Source organism: Camelus dromedarius, chromosome 9, assembly GCF_036321535.1.
Source record: "Camelus dromedarius isolate mCamDro1 chromosome 9, mCamDro1.pat, whole genome shotgun sequence".
Taxonomy (NCBI): Eukaryota; Metazoa; Chordata; class Mammalia; order Artiodactyla; family Camelidae; genus Camelus; species Camelus dromedarius.
Genome location: NC_087444.1, coordinates 63085898 through 63104311, shown reverse-complemented (window position 1 = coordinate 63104311; position 18414 = coordinate 63085898). Strand labels below are relative to the sequence as shown.

Here is an 18414-nt window from a genome sequence, read left to right as displayed (position 1 = left end):
AAGAGGGCACTGGGGGAGAGCTGAGGGATGCACAGGAACCAACTGGCAATTGCTTGAGGGTTGACGGGTGGTCAGGGTGGAGCTGGGATGAGCTTTCTAGACAGAGAAGAGGGGGCATGACACACATGAGCAACTGAAGGAAGATGTCTGTGGCCAGGAGGAGTCAGGTGAGGTGGGGAGTCATTCAAGATGGGGCTGGAGGAGTGGGCGGGGGCTGGGCTGGGGATGTCTTTGGTGTCAGGTTTAGAAGTTTGGTATCTCCCCTGGGAACAGCGGGAAGTCACTGAGGACTCTAAGGGCTTGTGGGGTGGCGGTGGGGGATACATGACCAGATTTGCCTTTTATCTGCCATGTTTATTCAATTTTGCTTTTAGGGTTTTTTCCTTTAACACACCAAATGTTCTATATGTTTTATGTAGTAAGATCTGTCAGTCTTTTCTTTGTAGTTTCTGACATTATTGTCAAATTTAGAAAGATTCCCCTATTACAGCATCATACAAATGCTCGCCTATTTCCTCCTAGGATGTGTTTGCATTTGGGGTTTTTTATATTTTAATCTCAGCTCCATTTTGAGATGTTTGAACGTAGCCTGTTTTCCTGCTGGTAAGAATTCGTACTTTGGCTGAATAAGAACTGATGATGAAGAAATGATTCTGAAATTCACTGGAGAGAATAAGCAGATAAGACCATAAGAGGATATTTGGAAAGGAAGGATACTGACCTACGGGGAGGGCAGCCTTAGCCCCATCATATTTTAAAACATATAGTTGAAGTAGTTAAAATAGAGGCGCGCTGGGTCGGTGATGGGGAGGTGCACGTGAGTGCCCTGCGTTTGCAGGTATGTTGAATCTTTAATAAGAGAAGAGCACAGATCCAAAGGGAAAGGAAAGGATTCAACAGTCTATTGATTAGCAGTAATAGAAAAAAATCAGCTTTGAGCCTTGTCTAATTCATGTGGCCAAACAAATTCCTTTTGAATGAATGGATTAATTTGTATATACGTATAAAGAAGACCGTGAAACCCTATATCCAGGTTCATCAGCCTCTCAGGGAAATGCCTGCTATTTACTAAGCTAAGAATTTGAAAAGTGAAAAAAAAAATTTTTTTAATCATCTGTATGTTAAAAAAATTTACATAGCCAAAATTCACAATACAATCAATGAATTAATAAAATCATCTTTTTTTAATGTTCATTTAACAATACTACAGAGGAGAGATGTGGATTCAAAAAAACACAGTGGGGGAGGGGATAGCTCAGTGGTAGAGCGCATGCTTAGGATGCACGAGGTCCCGGGTTCAGTCTCCAGTACCTCCATTTAAAAATAAATAAATGAATAAACCTAACTACCTCCCCCCGTTAAAAAAAAAAAACACTAAAAATAAGTAAAACAAAAATAAACAAATAAAAATAAAATAAACCAAATTACCTCTCCCTACAAAAAAGTAAAATAAAATTTAAAAAAACACAAAGTCATACACAGAAACAAAATATAAAGAAAAATACCAAAAGAAAAAAAAGAAAAAAAGACACTCTAGGCATTTTAGAAGGGAGGACAGTGGAAAACTATTTAACAACATTTATAAAAGAGCAAATCTATAAATGAGCGTAATACCAGTAGGACTCACACAGTAACTTTCAATTGGTTTGTCGTGTGTCTCTTAATTCATCTTTTGAGCCTGACCTTGACTCTATATACAACCTTCTGTGTTTTGGGATCTGAATAGAGACAGGGAATTTTCTGTAGAAATTCCTTTGGGTTATATCACTATGGCCTTTTGAACATCCGTTTTATCCTTTTTGGAATTCAAAATAAAATCAGTAGAATAGGAAAAATATGTACAGTAAATAGAAAGTCAGGGTTTTCATTTTAGTAGGTAGAAAAGTTCATTTTAAATCAGAATGGACGTACTAGAAGCAGAGTAGCTAAGTGGACCAAACATGAGCAGACACTTCACATTAGAGGAACCAGGGCTCACACAAAGATACAGAAAAATATCCAGTCTCAGTAAGAAATGCACATTTTTGCAGTGAGGTTTGCATTCTCTTGGCAAGTTTTAGAAAATTATTACCAATGTAGTCACAGGTTGGGGAAATGATTTTGTGCGGATGCACGTGGACCCACAAAATGTTCCTACCGTCTGACTCAGCAGTGCACCTTATGGTTGGTTGTTTTATGGGACTAATCCTAAATACAGAAGAGATTGTACACTGATGTTTATTACAGGGTTATTCATGACAGTGAAAATCGGGGGCGAGGGGGGGATCTAAGTAAGGGGAATGGCTGACTAAACTGATGTGTCTATCTTGAGTCTTTTACCATTTTGAACCTTAGAAACTTGTTACCAAGGAGGCAGATCATACATGTAGTCAGAGATAATAGCTGTAAAAACCTAGGTGAAAAGCTAGAAGGAAATGCTAAGAGTGTACAAGGGGATGGCATAGTGGGTGATTTCATCCTTTAGCGTCTATGTATTTTGTAACCTGGTTATAGTACTTCGCGGCGGGGCTTGGAGGCAGCGCACTGCATCCCTGTGTGAATACCAGTGTGAAGTGTTAAGGCGCTTGTTTGCTTTGCCCTTGACTGTTCCAATACAGATCACATTGGCAGAATAAGGTGGGAAGGAGATCTTCTTTGCCGTCCTTTGAAATGCTGGGCTACGAGGATGAAGAGGACACTGACACACACCTGTCATCCAGCCCCAGGGAGTCGGGGGACGCCAGCGCTCGCAAGGAGGAGGGAAGCCTCAGCAAGGCTCTGTACGCCGTGCCGCACAGAAATCAGGTGCCTGTCACGTGCCAGGATTTCTCCTGCACCTTGACACTAACTTATAGTGGATTGCATCAAGTGCGTTAGTAAGGGTTTTCGTTTTTCTCCTCTGCCTTTAATGGCTTTCATTTGGGGGCTTATTATTTATTTTTTTTTAACACATCAAGTCTCACTTTCTATCTTAGGCTAAAATTTAAAATTCTCTCCCTTATCTTTCAAGACACATCCTTTAAAGACCAACATCTTCACGTTCTTAACATAGATTTCCACCCAGTGCTAGTCATCCTGCTCTCTCCTTTGACCCACAAAGCTAATTTTCCTACCGCTTTCTAGTATCAATGTACACATCACAGCGTTTCTTCAAGTTCATTCCTGACAAGGGGAGTGTCGACATTGGTCTCTCCATAGTAGCTGACGTTCTTTGAGAGCTTACCACACATGAGTCTCTGTTTCAAGCTCTGACACTCATTTACCTCCCACTGTCTCGGTGAGGTAGGTTCCATTTATGGCCCTGTCACATGTGGGGGAACCGAGGTACAGAGAGACTGAAGGAGCCTGTTTCTCCACCATTGCCAGCTGCCCTGGTTTAAACTCTTTGGTCCCAGGGTTTTGGAAACTGGGTAGCGCCATTTCTTTAATGGCAGAAGACAGCACCACAGTTTCTTTTTCCTTTCTCTCCTTTTCATCACCACTGTCACATGTTATTCATAGTGACCATGCTTACAGACTTGCAACATCAAACTATTTTCACGTTGGTTATCCTCCACTATATTGAATCACATTTTAAGTGGCCTTAGGGAACTTATTTTGAGGAATCCTTATGTGACTATTTCAGGAACTAACCATTACTTGTAAGTATTGAAGTATAGTTGATTTACAATATTGTGTTAGTTTTAGGTGTACAGCAGAGTGATTCGGTTATACATATACATGTATATATCTGTATTCTTTTTTTTTCAATTCTTTTCCATTATAGTCTATTATAAGATATTGAACATAGTTCCCTGTGCTATACAGTAAATCCTTGTTGTTTATCTGTTTTGTATATGGTATGTGCATCTGGTAATCCCTTACTCCCAGTTTATCCCTCCCGCCTTCCCCTTTGGTAACTATAAGTTTGTTTTCTATGTCTATGAGTCTGTTTCTATTTTGTAGTTCGTTTGTACTATTTGTTCTAAGTTCATTTGTACTATTTTTTAGATTCCACATATAAGTGATACCCTGTAATATTTGTCTTTCTCTGTCTGACTTACTTCACTTAATGTTGTCATCTCCAGGTCCATCCATGTTGCTACAAAAGGCATTATTTCATTCTTTTTTATGGCTGAGTAATACTCCACATCCTCTTTATCCATTTGTCTGTTGGTGGACACGTAGGTTGCTTCCACGACTTGGCTGTTGTGAATAGTTCTGCTGTTTAAGATGCAGAGTTAGGCTTCTCTACAGCAAGGAGCACGGGGCAGACAGCTGCCAAGAGCCCCGAGGAGGTTCTGCTGCGGGGCTCTGAAAGGCCTGCATGAGCTCCCCCTGCCCCTCAGTGCGCACACTTCCTGGCTGGTATTGTAGACTGAGGTTACAGGTAGAGTTGTATCACTCAACTGTTTCGGAAGTGAAGCTTGCTACCACATTTCCCTTAGAGGAGAGAGATTATAGTGACCTATGTAACCTCCTCCTTTGTCATTAACAGGACAAATAGTTTATTTTTTTAGGCAAGTTTGTCGTGGTGGCTCTAGAACCCATGTGCAGTATGGAAATTTTTTTTAATTATAAAATTTGAAAAGTGGAGCGAGGCAACTAACCATGTCAGGGCTTGGAGAGGACGTGAAGGAGCTCTCTAATGCGGTGGGAGTGGGAGTCGGTGCTACCATGACGGAGAACTGTTTGGCACTATCCGTGAAAGCTGGACATATGCGTCTTCTGTAACCCAGCCCCCCAAAAACTGAGAAGTAGAAAATAACACATTAGTGTTCTCATTCTCCAGAATGAGCAAGTATTGACAGCTTGCTTATTTGTTTATTTATTTACTTACTTACTTATTTTGGCTTCAGATTTTTTAACAAAAGACGTAAAATTACATTTAGGGTTGAAATCTTCGTCTTCCATCTTCTCCATCCCTGGAAAGCCATCTTCTCTTGGGTTTGGGATGTGTCTGTTTTGACCCTTTTATTACAGATAAGTGTCAGTAAACAAATATATTACTGTATATATATTTTTAATTGTACAGAAACCACCATATTGAACCAGTCTTTCCACCTCTTGGCTTTTTCACTAGGCACTGCAATTTTGAGATGGATACATGTTAATTTATTTATTCATCCACTTATGAACATTTAGGTTATTTCCTTGCACGTTTGGTAAGTGTGCCTCATATGTGCCGGATCACGCTAGGTATTGCCAAGTTGTCCTCCAAAGCAACGGTTCCCATTTGCCTTCCCACCAGCGCTATGCATGTGCCAGTCTCCACCTTTCTGTACATCCCAGCCCACAGGGAAGCCTTTCCCTATGCGGCCCAGGAGCCAGGGGTGGAGCGTTAGTAGTAACTGATTGCAGTTGAAAGGTCTCATCATCACCGGAACATTATCCTGGCCAGCTGCAGATAGCATGAATGAAAGAGCCCTAAAAAGCTGGAGAGGAATTTTCATTTCCCACAGCCTCGCGATTAGGTTTTTTATATTTTGGGTGGAGTGGAGGGTAGACAGTAAGGGGAAGAACACACAGTGCCCTTTTCTGAGCATTTAATGTATGCTAGGCAGCTCATGCATACCGTCTCATATACTTCACACCCTTGAGGGTAAGTGCGTGAAGACAGGATAAATGATTTGCCCAAGGTCACCCAACCAACAACACACCCATTGGCAGAGGCAGGATTCTGACCAGTATAAGCAATTTTCCCTGTTTAGAATTAAACTCTGTTTTAATCCTTGTGCTTGTCAAGAATATTGCTTAGACATAAAGCTTTTTTTTTTTTAATTGACCCAGTATTCTTAAAGTTATCATATGATATACCTTCGGAAAGAATGGGTGTGTGGAACATGTAAAACTTTTATTTAACCACTAGATGGCACTAGTTCTGAAGGAGATACTGCCAATGGGGTACATTTCAATTTAAAAAAAGTAAATTTGCCTTCCTTATCTTTTACTATAGATGTTCTATAATCTGAGATAAATTATCATTTTATTCCTTTTTTCAGAATTAGTAAGATAAGGGAACAGACCAACCCAAATCAGGCAATTTGGGTATAAGTCTATTTCATGGCTCTTTCTGTGTTTCAGGGTAGTTTGGGCAAACATCTTCATGTGAAGTGTGCACCCACTCAGAAATGGGCTAACAAATGGAAAGCAAGTCTTGTTTTTAGCAGTCTTCCTGTTGGTACCACCCAAAAGTAAGGCTGGAGGGGCAGTGAATTTGTGGTCGGTTCGCGCGATACCAGGTCTGGTGGGCAGAGCGATGCCAGGGGCATTCAGAGACCTGAGTTCAAGTCCCAGCTGCTCTGCTGCCCAGCTGTATGACTTGGGAAGTCAGATAACCTCTCTGTGCCTCAGCTTCTTTGTCCTGTAAAGGACTGTGTTAGGGAGGAAGCTGTCTTTGGGTAGGTAAATGAGTCAGCGTTATTTGTTGAGTGTCTGGTGCATGCCAGGCATTGTGCTCGGGGCTGGAGAATCAGTATAAGACAGACATAGTCACACAATTAATAGTTAATCAATCACAATTATGACCCATGTCACAAAGGAAGGGCACAGGGTGGTGGGAGACCATGTAGCCTTTTCTGAGACGCCTGCTGAGGGCGACAGCAATGGGGTGAGAAGGGGTCACAGCCTGCTTTCTTCTCCCCTTTGAGGTCACTTGATTTTTCTGCCCGATGCCTTTGTAGGTTCATTCTTTCTCTTTTGAAGTTCAGTAATTTCACTAGGATTAATCATGATGTTTATTATTTCCTGTTTTTTTCCCCTGAAATTTGATTTATATAATTTAATTCTGCAGATATAGATTTTTATCTCCCTTTCTTACTTTCAGGCAATATTTCCTCCCCTATTTTATTTTATCTTGGACTAAATTTATCATCTAGTTGTTCCATTCTCCTTTGGGAACACTAGTTATGCACCTGTTAACTGTGCTTTATTTGTCTTCATGTCTGTTATGTTTTCTATAGTTCCTTGTCCCTCCTCTTTCTTTTCAGTGCCACTTTATGTGATTTCTTCTGTGTACCCACCTCATCTCTCTCTCCGCACTTTGTCACTATGTTTTATCACTTTTGTTAGAGCTTTTGCCTCTGTGTTGATTTAATTTTTCCTTTTTTTTTAGTTCTGCCAGTTTACTTCTCACACCCTTTTGTTGCCTTGTCACTTTTCTTGATCTCCTGGATCTCTTCTTTGGGTTCCTTAGGTCACTCTGTGCTGTCTTTAGCTTCCTGGAGAGTATAGAGCTGGATTCTGTAAAGGTGGGCTCTCCCAGGCATCTCCCTTTAGCTTCTCCGCCTTCCCTTCTCTGTGGATGTGACTTATGTCTCCTGGCACTGTCACGCCCTTGCTCTCGGCGCACCCATCAGAGGATCACTGTGGACCTTTGTAACCGTGACACGCTGGGATTTTCGGAGCACCTGCCTACCTGAAGCCTGAGGAGGTTTGGCAGCTTTTGGCATTCTCCCTCTGTTTCAGATTTCATAGATTTGGTTTAATAGATTTTGCTTTCTGGCCACTGACTAGGGTTGCTTGCTTGCTTGCTTTTCATTCTTTTGATTGATTTCAATAGGTTTTACAGAAGAGAGTGTAGTCTAAATGTCTTGCTACCATTTTCAAATAGAAATCACTGGTAGGATGTTACTGAAGCTCCTCCTGCCACACACACACACACACACACACACACACACACACTCTTGCTATTGTCACATTTGTGGATTTGCAGAGCACCTTGTCATCAGATACCATATTCATTCATTTGGTCATTTATTCACCCAACCAACTGCCAACAAACAGATATTTGAGTGTTCGCCATGTACTTGGATGGAGATCCAGGGAGGAGTCATTCATGTGGGTAAACCAGTTATTTCTAGAAACTTCTGGAGACCAAGGAGTAGTGGAGAATCTTCTGCTCTGCTTTTGAGGATTAGGGATGTTCCCTGTTTCTCCCCACAGCTTTAAAATTTTAATTTCTTTCTGTTACACAGGTATACATGAATATATATATATATATGTCTTATAAAAACTTTTGATTTTTTATATGATATTTGCATATAAAGCCAAAGCCCGCCCTGAAACCCTGACATTCCAGTCCTCCCCTTCCGTCCGGGAGAAGCCGCTGTGGTCACTTTGATGTCTGTATCACTTTCTTGGCTACAGATAATCAAATAGACAAAACATAAAGCTTCAACAATAGACATTTAACTCCCTTACATAGCAAAATCAAGAGGCAGGAGATTCCAAAATTGTTTCGGCTGCCTGTCGAGGGCTGGCGCCTGAGATTCCCTTGGCCTCCTCCTCCTGGTCACCAGATGCAGCTGGTTCTTCCTGCAGAAAGAAGTGGGGCGAGGTCCTTCTAGTCGGGCTGCTCTGTGTTCATTACAGAGAACATTTTTTCCTAGAAGTTTCCCAGCATCAGGCTCACTGGTCACATGCCCATCCCTTACCGATTACTGGCTGAGGGGAAGAGGATTACGATGGGCTGAGCCCACCTGCACCAAACAAAATCAGGACGCTCTCAGCCAGGTCGAAAGGGGGCCAGTGACAGCTGCATGGGCAGTGTCGCAGTGCCGCTGTGGCGCGACTCCTGCCGTCTCCCTGTCTGCATTTGCAGGTATGCATGTAGAAATGTCCATGGTCAGTGTCTGGTGAGCGTGTCAGTTATTGACTCTGCTCTACCAATGCAAACCCCTCTGCATGAATTCGACCCTCACTGGTGGCGGTAAGAGGCCCGGATAGTAAGTAAGGCACCAACTCTCACTCCCGCCAGTTTGCAGAAGCCACCCAGAGTGAGCCCTGCCATCTTCCCGCGGTGGGGTCTCCATGTGGCAGCGGGGAAGCATGGATTTACTAACGCCTATTTTATTGACCATGATTTACCACATCAGGGCAAGTCCAGCATGTTGTTGGACTTATAAAGGTCCCAGTGCAGGCCCGTGCAGGCCCTCTGCCTTGTAAATTAAAACTGCCCCTTCCAGAGTTGGCCCTTGGTTCACTGCACATTCTGGCCACACTCTTTCTTGCCTGGACTTCACCCTGAGGTGGAGCTAACTGGACACTTCCATTGCTCGACCTCTAGTGACCGTATAATGCCTTTTGGGTGGGGTTCTTAAGTTAGCATCATTGAGGGGGATAGAGCATAGCTCAGTGGTAGAGTGCACGCTTAGCATGCACGAGGTCCCGGGTTCAATCCCCAGTACTTCATTTAAAAAAAAATTTTTTTTAATGTATGAATCAGCTGTGTCCACTAGAAATCTAATAAAGCGATGTCTTTTTTTAAAAAAAAGGCTTTAAAAATGGAGGAAAATTCCCCTCCTTCTAAGTTGGCATCATTGATCTGAGGAGAGGCATCTGGGGAGGTGACAGTGCCATTGGGGGCTGGACCCTGTGCGTCATGAGAGTTAATCACTGCCGGATCTTACAGTCATCCTGCCCCACAGTCACAAGAGTCTAGACACTGCAGCTTCCTTGCTAAGTTGTCAGGTTTTCCAACGTCTTGCTGTTACCTCCAAGTAATAGAAGATATCACAGATCAGTTCTGCGTGTTTTTGAACTTTACACGCATGAAATCATAGGACATGTATTATGTTGCATCTGACTATGTTTTCAGGTGTGTACACATAATAAAATTATATCTTCCTGGTAAATCGAACAGTTTGTCACTAAAAATGTGTTTTGCCTTCATGTCTGTTCCACCTGACATTCTCCGTCTTTCTTTTGTTTGATATTTGCATGGCCTATTTTTTTTCCATCCTTTAATTTTAACCTTTCTGTATCCTTATATTTAGCTGTGTCTTGTAAACAGCATCTGGTTTTTTAAGTTTACTGTGATACAGTTCACATACCATACTATTCATCCGTTTAAAGTATACAGTTCAATGCAGCATATAGTTTTTGTTAACCAAGTGTGACAAAACTTTCCTTTGTCTTTTTACTGGACTGTTTAGTCCTTTTATATGTAATGTGATATGGTTATACTTGAGTTTAAATTTGCCATCTTATTGTGTATGTCCCATCTGTCCCATTATTCTAGGTCTTTTTTCCTCTTCTGTCCTTTTGAATTGATTATTTTTTTTAGTTCTATTTCTTTCCCTCTCCTAGTTTGCAAATTATACTGGTTTGTTTCTTTCTACTGATTACCCTATAAATTCTAGCATGTACATTTTACCCTGTAAAATCTGAGTTAGTGTCCTACCCACAGGGAGGATGGAGGGGCTTAGGCCAGGACTGCAGACACTGAGGGGAAGGCCAGTGGTGGCATCCATGGTGGCACTGCTGGGACTGGGTTGGCCTCCTCTTCCTCCCCTTCCTTCAGTACCCAGACAATTTTTGTTTTGGTTACCAAGATGATTTTCACAATCAGAAGTATTTGGTAGTTTAAAAAATGTTTTAAACTAAAACTTTTAAATTGGAGTGTTGTTAGTGTATTGTCACAGAATTCTTCAAGCTTATTTATCAATGTATTAAATATATACAAAAGGCACATAAGCCATAAATGAATTTTTACAAAGTAGCCCCCACTCAGGTTAAAAGAAAAAGAACATTACTAGGAGCCCAGAAGTGCCCCTTTGTGACTGAGAAGAGGTTACTAGTCCCCCTACAGTTAACCACCACCTTGACTCCCAAGAGTAGATTAGATCTTAGAAAACAGGCTTTAGATTAGCTTTGCTTGTTCTGAACATTCTGTGAGTTTGATCATCCAGTACGTGCTCTTTGGAGTTTTTGCGAGTCTTCCGTTACTGTGTGTAGCGCTTGTTGGTTCATTCTTACTGCTGTATGATATCTCATTGTACAGCTGTGACAACTGCTTATTCATTTTACTGATGATGACTGTTTGGTGGTTTCCAGTTTGGGGCTTTTAGTGATAGTGCTGCTGTGAACATTCACGTCTCTATATATGTATATTTCTGGTGGGTATATACCACTCATATATACCAATGCATGGTAAATGTATAATCTAGGGGATTCACTGCTCTTCTCCTTGGGCAGCCACTGTCCTCACCTCCCAGAACCCTGCCAGCGGAGTAGTCTCCTGTTCACCAGGGCTGGTCCAGGTCCTGGCCCAGGGGTCTGTGAGGGACAGCTCTGCAGCCCTGCCACCATTCATGCTACCTCTGTAGGAGATGTTCACAGACAGTGGAGGGGAGGGTCCCCCACCATCAGGAAGCATTTTCAGTGGACTCAGCGCCAGCAAACGTGATGAACCTCAATCCCAAACAGTTGCCTGGACAAGGGTTCTCACAGGGCGGGTTGGCAGCTCTTGTCCCATGTAGAGATGCATGCCACAGCATCAGTACCAGGGCAGGGTGGTGCTGGGTGCTATGCAGGGAGGAGGGAGCAGTGGAGAAGGCATGGAATAAGACATTGGAGTGGGTTGGGAGGAAATTTGATACACAGAGCACTCATCACGGGTTTCTTTCTTTGTCTTTTGTAACAATAAGGTTCCCTTGTCACGTGGGGTGGACAGTGAAGATGAGGAAAATATTTCTGAACAAGATGGGTTTCCAGGCTCACCTCTTACCCCAGAGTGTACACAGGTAAAAGGTAAAAAAAAATTTTTTTTAATATAAAAGCATTTTGTGGCAGTAAATATTGATTACTTTGCAGGAACATCTAGCCATTGCATCTCCATACTGTGGTTCTGTGGTTCCATGATTATAGGAGGAACATCCCAAGTTTTGTTTTCACTGGGAGAAGTTACTCCACAGTTGATTGCCTGTGTGTTAGGGTGTCTTTAAAGTACAAAGTGCTCACGTAGGAGTCCACCTGGTCAGTTCTGTCAGTCACAAGAGGACACCTGGGGTGGAGGTCACAGCTGAAGCTCTGAAGCTTTCCACGCGCCTTCCTCTCTGCGCCCTGGTGTCCAGTGCTATGCGGGGCCAGTGCACAGTGGTCTCCACGGAATAGCCTGGCCAAGTGAGCTTGTCTGTCCTGGTCACCGTGCTGTCTCCATCGCCTGGAGCAGGGCCTGGCCCACAGCGGGCTGTCACCACAGGTGTTTTAGATGAATGAGTGCGTGGACATGTTTAGAATACAACTTTATAACTGCACACTTTTGTGTGTTTCATTTGGCACAGTGAGAGAATTCAGCACATCATCACAAAGGTTGTTTTCAGTTTCCTAAGAAGTGGCTTATGTTTGAGAAGTGCAAAGGAGAGCCTGGCTTACAGTGGGCACCAGTAACTGCTTCGTCAGGACCCCTGAGAGTTGCTTGGGCTCCAGGAGGCTCCCATATAAGTCATTTCACAAGGGGACTGATGGGAAAACTGGATGCCAGTCTGCTAGTAACACCTGTGCCAGAAAATGCCAGTTGGTTAGGAGGTATATTTTACCCCTGGGGCAAAATCCATGTGAATATTAAATTCAGGCAAAAGGTATATCTCTTTTTGAATTACAGAACTAATACTTTCTCACTGTAAAAAACAAACAAACAAACAAAAAAACCCTGAAATGCAGACATGTATAAAGTTAAACACACACAATTGCACTCCCATAGATAATTAATTTTAACAACTTAGAATGTGTATGTAAAATCCAGGTTATTTTGTTACGTGCCCTTTTTTAAAAGTCTCATGGCATATTCTGAATATCTCCCTGTGTTCACACACGTGTGTCCATTTTCTAATGTCTGTGCTGTCTGTGGCCCTGATGCATTGACTATCAGTCTGAGTCCAATCAGGAGAGAAAAGGCTCACAGTGATTTGAACAGGGAAAGTTCAATATAAAGGATTAATTATTAACTATAACAGGATTGCCCACTAAGGGGTATAAAGAAATCTAAAGAATGCAGGAGTAGCCCGATAGAGGGAACAGTTTCTAGTTAACGTAGAGCCCCCAAGGGAAGAAACATCTGGAAAATCACTGAAGGCTGAGATGAAGGCGTTGGAGAGGGTGCGTCTGTGGCCGCGCTGGCTGGTGAAGTTAGCCGAGGTGTTGCACTAACAGAACTCGCTGGGTAGCTGCCCTCTCCAGGGGAGTTCCAGGAGAAGCCACCCATGGGAAGTGCTGCTGGCCACCTAGAAGGAGGAACGGAGGGAGGAGAGGAGGAAGAAAGAGAGCCCCAGGGAAAGAGAGAGAGATGAGACAGCTGTCTGGAACCGGGAACCCAGGCGCCTTCCCTCTCCAGTGTCTCTTCAGCGCCCTCTACTGATGAAGTGTATTATTGCGCCACCTGGCCGGGTGGAACTGTATACTGCCGTAACCAAGCAGGCAATAAAGATGGGTTTAGAGGTGAGAGGCAGTGATGACTGGTGCTCTTGGGGAGGTGAACTTGGAGCACAGGTGGTGGTTGGGAGGGAGTGAAGCTCCTGCAGTGGTTTTTGGTTTGTGGTGGTCATTAAAAGCCTCTGGACACCTGTGAAAAAGGCCCCACGCCAACTCCAAATTCTAAGTCAGTGACTCTGGGCTGGGGCCCTGGATGGGGGGGTGGGGGTCTGTATTTTTTAACAAGCTCTTTGGAGAGTCTGCTATGAGTGATCTTTGGACAGCAAATCAGAAACCCTGGATTTTAGTGCTTTGGCTCTGTCATTTCCAGGTGGTGAGAGGCTTGGCTGAGTTACTTAACCCCACTTCTAATCAGTTTGAGTGCTCCTCTCATCAGATTATCGTAAGGATTATATTTAGTCATGTGTGTGAAGCACAGTGCCCTGCATAAATGCCAGCTGATAATTATTATCTAGACACTAAAGCCTCGAGCCCTGCTGGCCCAAGGGGCCACTCTGCACCTTAGCAGTGCCCGGCCTAGATCGGACACTGACATCCTTTGGTCAAGGTACCAGCATCTGACCAAGTCGAATGGCTCCTACCAGGCAGGAAAGGCAGAGAAGGTTGGAGCCTTAGCCCATCTGGGGAGTGGCGGGTGGACCGTATAGGGAGCACCCGGAGGAGAGGTATTGGGACCGTAGGATGGACACCCCCTCACCCCCCACAGGGAAGGCTCAAAGTCACATTGAGGAGTTTGGCCTTGGTTCTGTGGTCATGTGAGCCACTGAAGGTGCTCAGAAACAGCAGGAGGGAGAGACAGAGCAGACAGTTCCGGCTCTTGCCTGGCTTGGGACCAGCTTGTCATGGGACCTTGTGAAGGCTGTCCTCCCACCCCCCCATGCCAGGCCCAGGCCTTGTTTAGGTCATCTGGCAGAAGGTGAGTTCCTAAGGTGGTACTCTTCTGAGTTGTCAAATGTCTATCTGCTTTACAAAGTTTTCTCTCTCTCTTTTTTAACCAGATGGTAAACATTCGGTTCTGAATTTAAAGGTAAGATTAGTTTTTTAAAATACTGGTTTTCTCAATAAACAGAATTTCCACCATAATTTCAAAAGAACTTCAGTGATTTGTAGGGCTAAAAACTCCCCTTAAGAGTTCTTTTCCACTGAATGTTTTTTTCTTTTTAAGATACTGTTAAAATATGAAGAAACTCATGTTTTCCATAGTTTAAAATGAATGTAATGTATTGAGAGATTAGAAATTACTAATATGCATTCTACTTTGTGGAAAGAATAGACAATAATCACTTTGCAGACATGAAAATAATTATACTTAAGTTTTAAATTCTGTGATGTCAAAGCAGTTTAAAAATTAAAGACTTCTCAGTAGAGTTAATTTATAACTTTATCTACTTTTCAGCAGAGATTAGAATCTTAATATCAGACTATGTGTAATGGAAAAATGAACAAAAGTTCAAAGCCTTCTCTTTCCTCTTAAAATTTGGGTTGAAAAGGAAGATCTTGTATTCTTTGCTCAGCACTTTGAAAACATGCTTCTCTGCAGCTTATGGGGTCTTTCTGCATATTCCCCCCGGTGGAAAGGAAAAAGAGAAAAGACTGGTGGGAGTTTGCTTTGTACATCTCTGCTCTGCACTTACAGTCATATCACATGCTTTAGAATGTGAACTGATGGCCTGTCACTCATGGGACCTGCATGTGAAGACACAGTGACCGACTACAGATAATAAATGCTGCAGAGGGTGTGGAGAAAAAGGAGCCCTCCTGCACTGCTGGTGGGAATGTGAATTGGTGCAGCCACTATGGAGAACAGTATGGAGGTTCCTTAAAAAACTAACATAGAGTTATCATATGTTCCAGCAATCCTACTCCTGGGCATATATCCAGAAAAAAATGAAAATTGCAATTCAAAAAGATAACACGCACCTTAGTGTTCATAACATCACTATTTAGAATAGCCACGACATAAAGTGTCCCTCAACAGATGAATGGATAAAGAAGTTGTGGTATATATACAATGGAATATTACTCAGTCATAAAAAGGAATGAAATATTGCCAGCAAAAAGGAATGAAATTTGCAGCAACGTGGATGGACCTAGAGATTATCATACTGAGTAAAGTAAGCTAGACAGAGAAAGACAAATAATATATGATACCACTTATATGTAGAAATCTAAACAATACAAATGAACTTACGTACAAAACAGAAATAAACTGACAGACACAGAAAACAAACTTATGGTTACCAAAGGGAAAGTGAAGAGAGGGATAAATTAGGAGTATGGGATCAACAGATACATACTACTACATATAATATAAATAAACAACAAAGATTTACTACATAGCACAAGGAATTATATTCAATATCTTGTAGTAACCTATAATGGAAAAGAATTGGAAAATAAATATATATGTATAACTGAATCACTTTGCTGTACACCTAAAACTAACACAATATTGGGGGTTTTTTCCTTTAATTTATTGAAGTATAGTCAGTTACAGTGTGTCAGTTTCTGGTGTACAGCGTGACATCTCACTCATACATATGTACATATGTTTGTTTTCATATTCTTTTTCATTAAAGGTTATACAAGATGTTGAATATAGTTTCCTGTGCTATACAGAAGAAATTTGGTTTTTTAATCTGTTTTATATATAATAGTTAATATTTGCAAATCTCAAACTCCCAAGTTTATCCCTTCCCACTCCCTTTCCCCTGGAAACTATTAAGATTGTTTACTATGTCTGTGAGTTTGTTTCTGTTTTATAGATGAGTTCATTAGTGTTCTCTTTTTTCTTTTTTCTTTCCTTTTTTTTTTTTTTTTTAGATTCCACATATGAGTAATATCATATGGTATTTTTCTTTTTTTTGTAATTTTTTTTTTTTGGTGGGAGGAGGTAAGTAGGTTTATTTATTTTTAGAGGAGGTACTCGGGATTGAATCCAGAACCTGATGCATGCTAAACATACCCTCTACCACTTATGCTATACCCTCCCCCTTATATAGTATTTTTCTTTCTCTTTCTGGCTTACTTCACTTAGAATGATGATCTCCAGGTCCATCTGTGCTGCTGCAAATGGCATTATTTTGTTATTATTTATGGCTGAGTAGTATTCCATTATATAAATCTGCCACAACTTCTTTATCCAGTCATCTATTGATGAACATCTAGGTTATTTCCATGTCTTGGCTATTGTATATAGTGTTGCTATGAACATTGGGGTGCATGTATCTTTTCTAATTAAAGTTCCCTCTGGATGTATGCCCAGGAGTGGGATTGCTAGATCATATGGTAAGTCTATTTTTAGTTTTTTGAAGAATCTCCATACTGTTTTCCATAATGGCTGCACCAAACTACATTCCTACCAGCAGTGTAGGAGGGTTCCCTTTTCTCCACACCTTCTCCAGCATTTATCGTTTGTGGACTTTTGAATGATGGCCATTCTAACTGGTGTGAGGTGATACCTCATTGTAGTTTTGATTTGAATTTCTCTGATAATTAGTGATATTGAGCATTTTTTCATGTGCCCATTGGCCATTTGTATATCTTCACTGGAGAAATGTTTGTTTAGGTCTTCTGCCCATTTTTGGATTGGGTTGCTTGTTTTTTTGTTATTAAGTTGTATGAGCTGGAAGTATTCTGGAAATTAAACCTTTGTCAGTCGCTTCATTTGCAGATATTTTCTCCCATTCCGTGGGTTGTCATTTTGTTGTTTTTTTTTTTTTTTTTTTTTTTTGCTTGTGGTTTCCATTGCTGTGCAAAAGCTTATAAATTTAATTAGGTCCCATTTGTTTATTTTTGCTCTTATTTCTATTGCCTGGGTAGACTGACCTAGGAGAACATTGCTAAGATTTGTGTCAGAATGTTTTGCCTGTGTTTTCTTCTAGGAGGTTTATAGTGTCTTATCTTATGTTTAAGTCTTTAAGCCATTTCGAGTTTATTTTTGTGTATGGTGTGAGGGAGCTAACACAATATTGTAAATCAACTATAGTTCAATTAAAAAAAAAAAGACACAGTGACTGAACTTACGGACAAAAACACAGAAAGAAAGTAGGACTTCCCTCCCTGCCTCAGAGAACCTGCCGAGAGGGGAAGACCCTAAAGGTTTAGACTCAGGTGAAAGAAACAATGAATGTGAAAGTTTCTAAAGCTAAAACAAACTGGCAACTACAAGAGCCAACATGAAGGGAGGAGAGAAAAGTGCTTAAATAAGTGGTACGTGAGGACCTAGCTGCTTGTGCCACTCTGCTTTCAGAAGATGCTAAGACTCTTAATTCATCACACTCATGGTTTTTCTTCCCTAGGACGGGAAGCCACCATTATGTGAAAAACCTCCACCCTCTCCAGGTACTTGTCTTTTGAATCTCATTGTGATTGAAAAGCTTATTGTTTTAGAGGATATCCAGAATAATCTCACATAAAATAAAGGTCACCGTTTTCTCCCCCTGCAAAGGCTATTGCTTCTGTCCCGTTATCAGAATTGGTAAGAGGTAGCAGTTTGTTGAACTTCTGCCTTTGCCTTGAAAGGGAGTCCAAGCATTCGTATGTTGGATGGCGGATGTATGTCCCCATGGGATGTGCTCAGATCCTGGGGGGAGGGGAGGGGATCTACCTGTAGGATGTGAGCAGACACTGGGAGGGGGTGGATGCAATGGGGGCTCTGCTCAGGGGCTGGAGATACTTTCTAGGGTGCTCTCCCCTTTACAGTTTGGGGAGCCTTATTAAGCTTCCAAAGTGGCTGTTGTAATTTTTCCCTGTTACATCTCACATCGCTCGTCTGAAGATCCTTTCAGGTATCAAGACTTTGGTCTGTCCTCTATGTTGGACTGACTTTGTTTTCATTCTTTCTCCCTCCGTGTTTTCGGTGCTGTATTCTGGGATACTGGTGGGGCTCTAACGTCTCACCGACAGGTTCATTCTTCGTTGTATGTATTCTGCTGCTCAGCCCATCCTTTGAATTTGTGTTATTAGTGAAACTGCTTATTTCCATGATTTCTGTTAAGCACTGACAAGCAGCTCTCTGAGAGTCTTAACCACACTCGTTCTAAACTCTTGTAGTTTGTGCCACAGCCACTCTGTCCCCTGTTAGTTGGTTTTGGTGCTTCTATTGGCTCACATGGTTCTTGGTGATGTGTTCACCCTGGTCCTTGGGAGACGTCCCCTGTTGTCTGCCTGGGGATGCTGTATCCGCGTACTGCGTACTGCGGGCTGCTCAGGGGGATCCAGGGTGCTGATCGGCGTCCCACC

General features: G+C 42.1%; 1 protein-coding gene across 3 annotated transcripts in view; it reads left to right on the top strand.

Moving 5' to 3' along the window:
- The window catches only part of CEP89 (centrosomal protein 89), a 67418-nt gene that overhangs the window by 9262 nt on the left and 39742 nt on the right, over positions 1–18414 (top strand). For all 3 annotated transcript variants that reach the window (XM_010989107.3, XM_010989106.3, XM_031458565.2), the window contains 4 exons: positions 2598–2784; positions 11388–11490; positions 14169–14197; positions 17472–17514. In XM_010989107.3, the coding sequence (XP_010987409.1) occupies positions 2598–2784; positions 11388–11490; positions 14169–14197; positions 17472–17514 (362 nt within the window). The remainder of the gene's footprint in view (positions 1–2597; positions 2785–11387; positions 11491–14168; positions 14198–17471; positions 17515–18414) is intronic.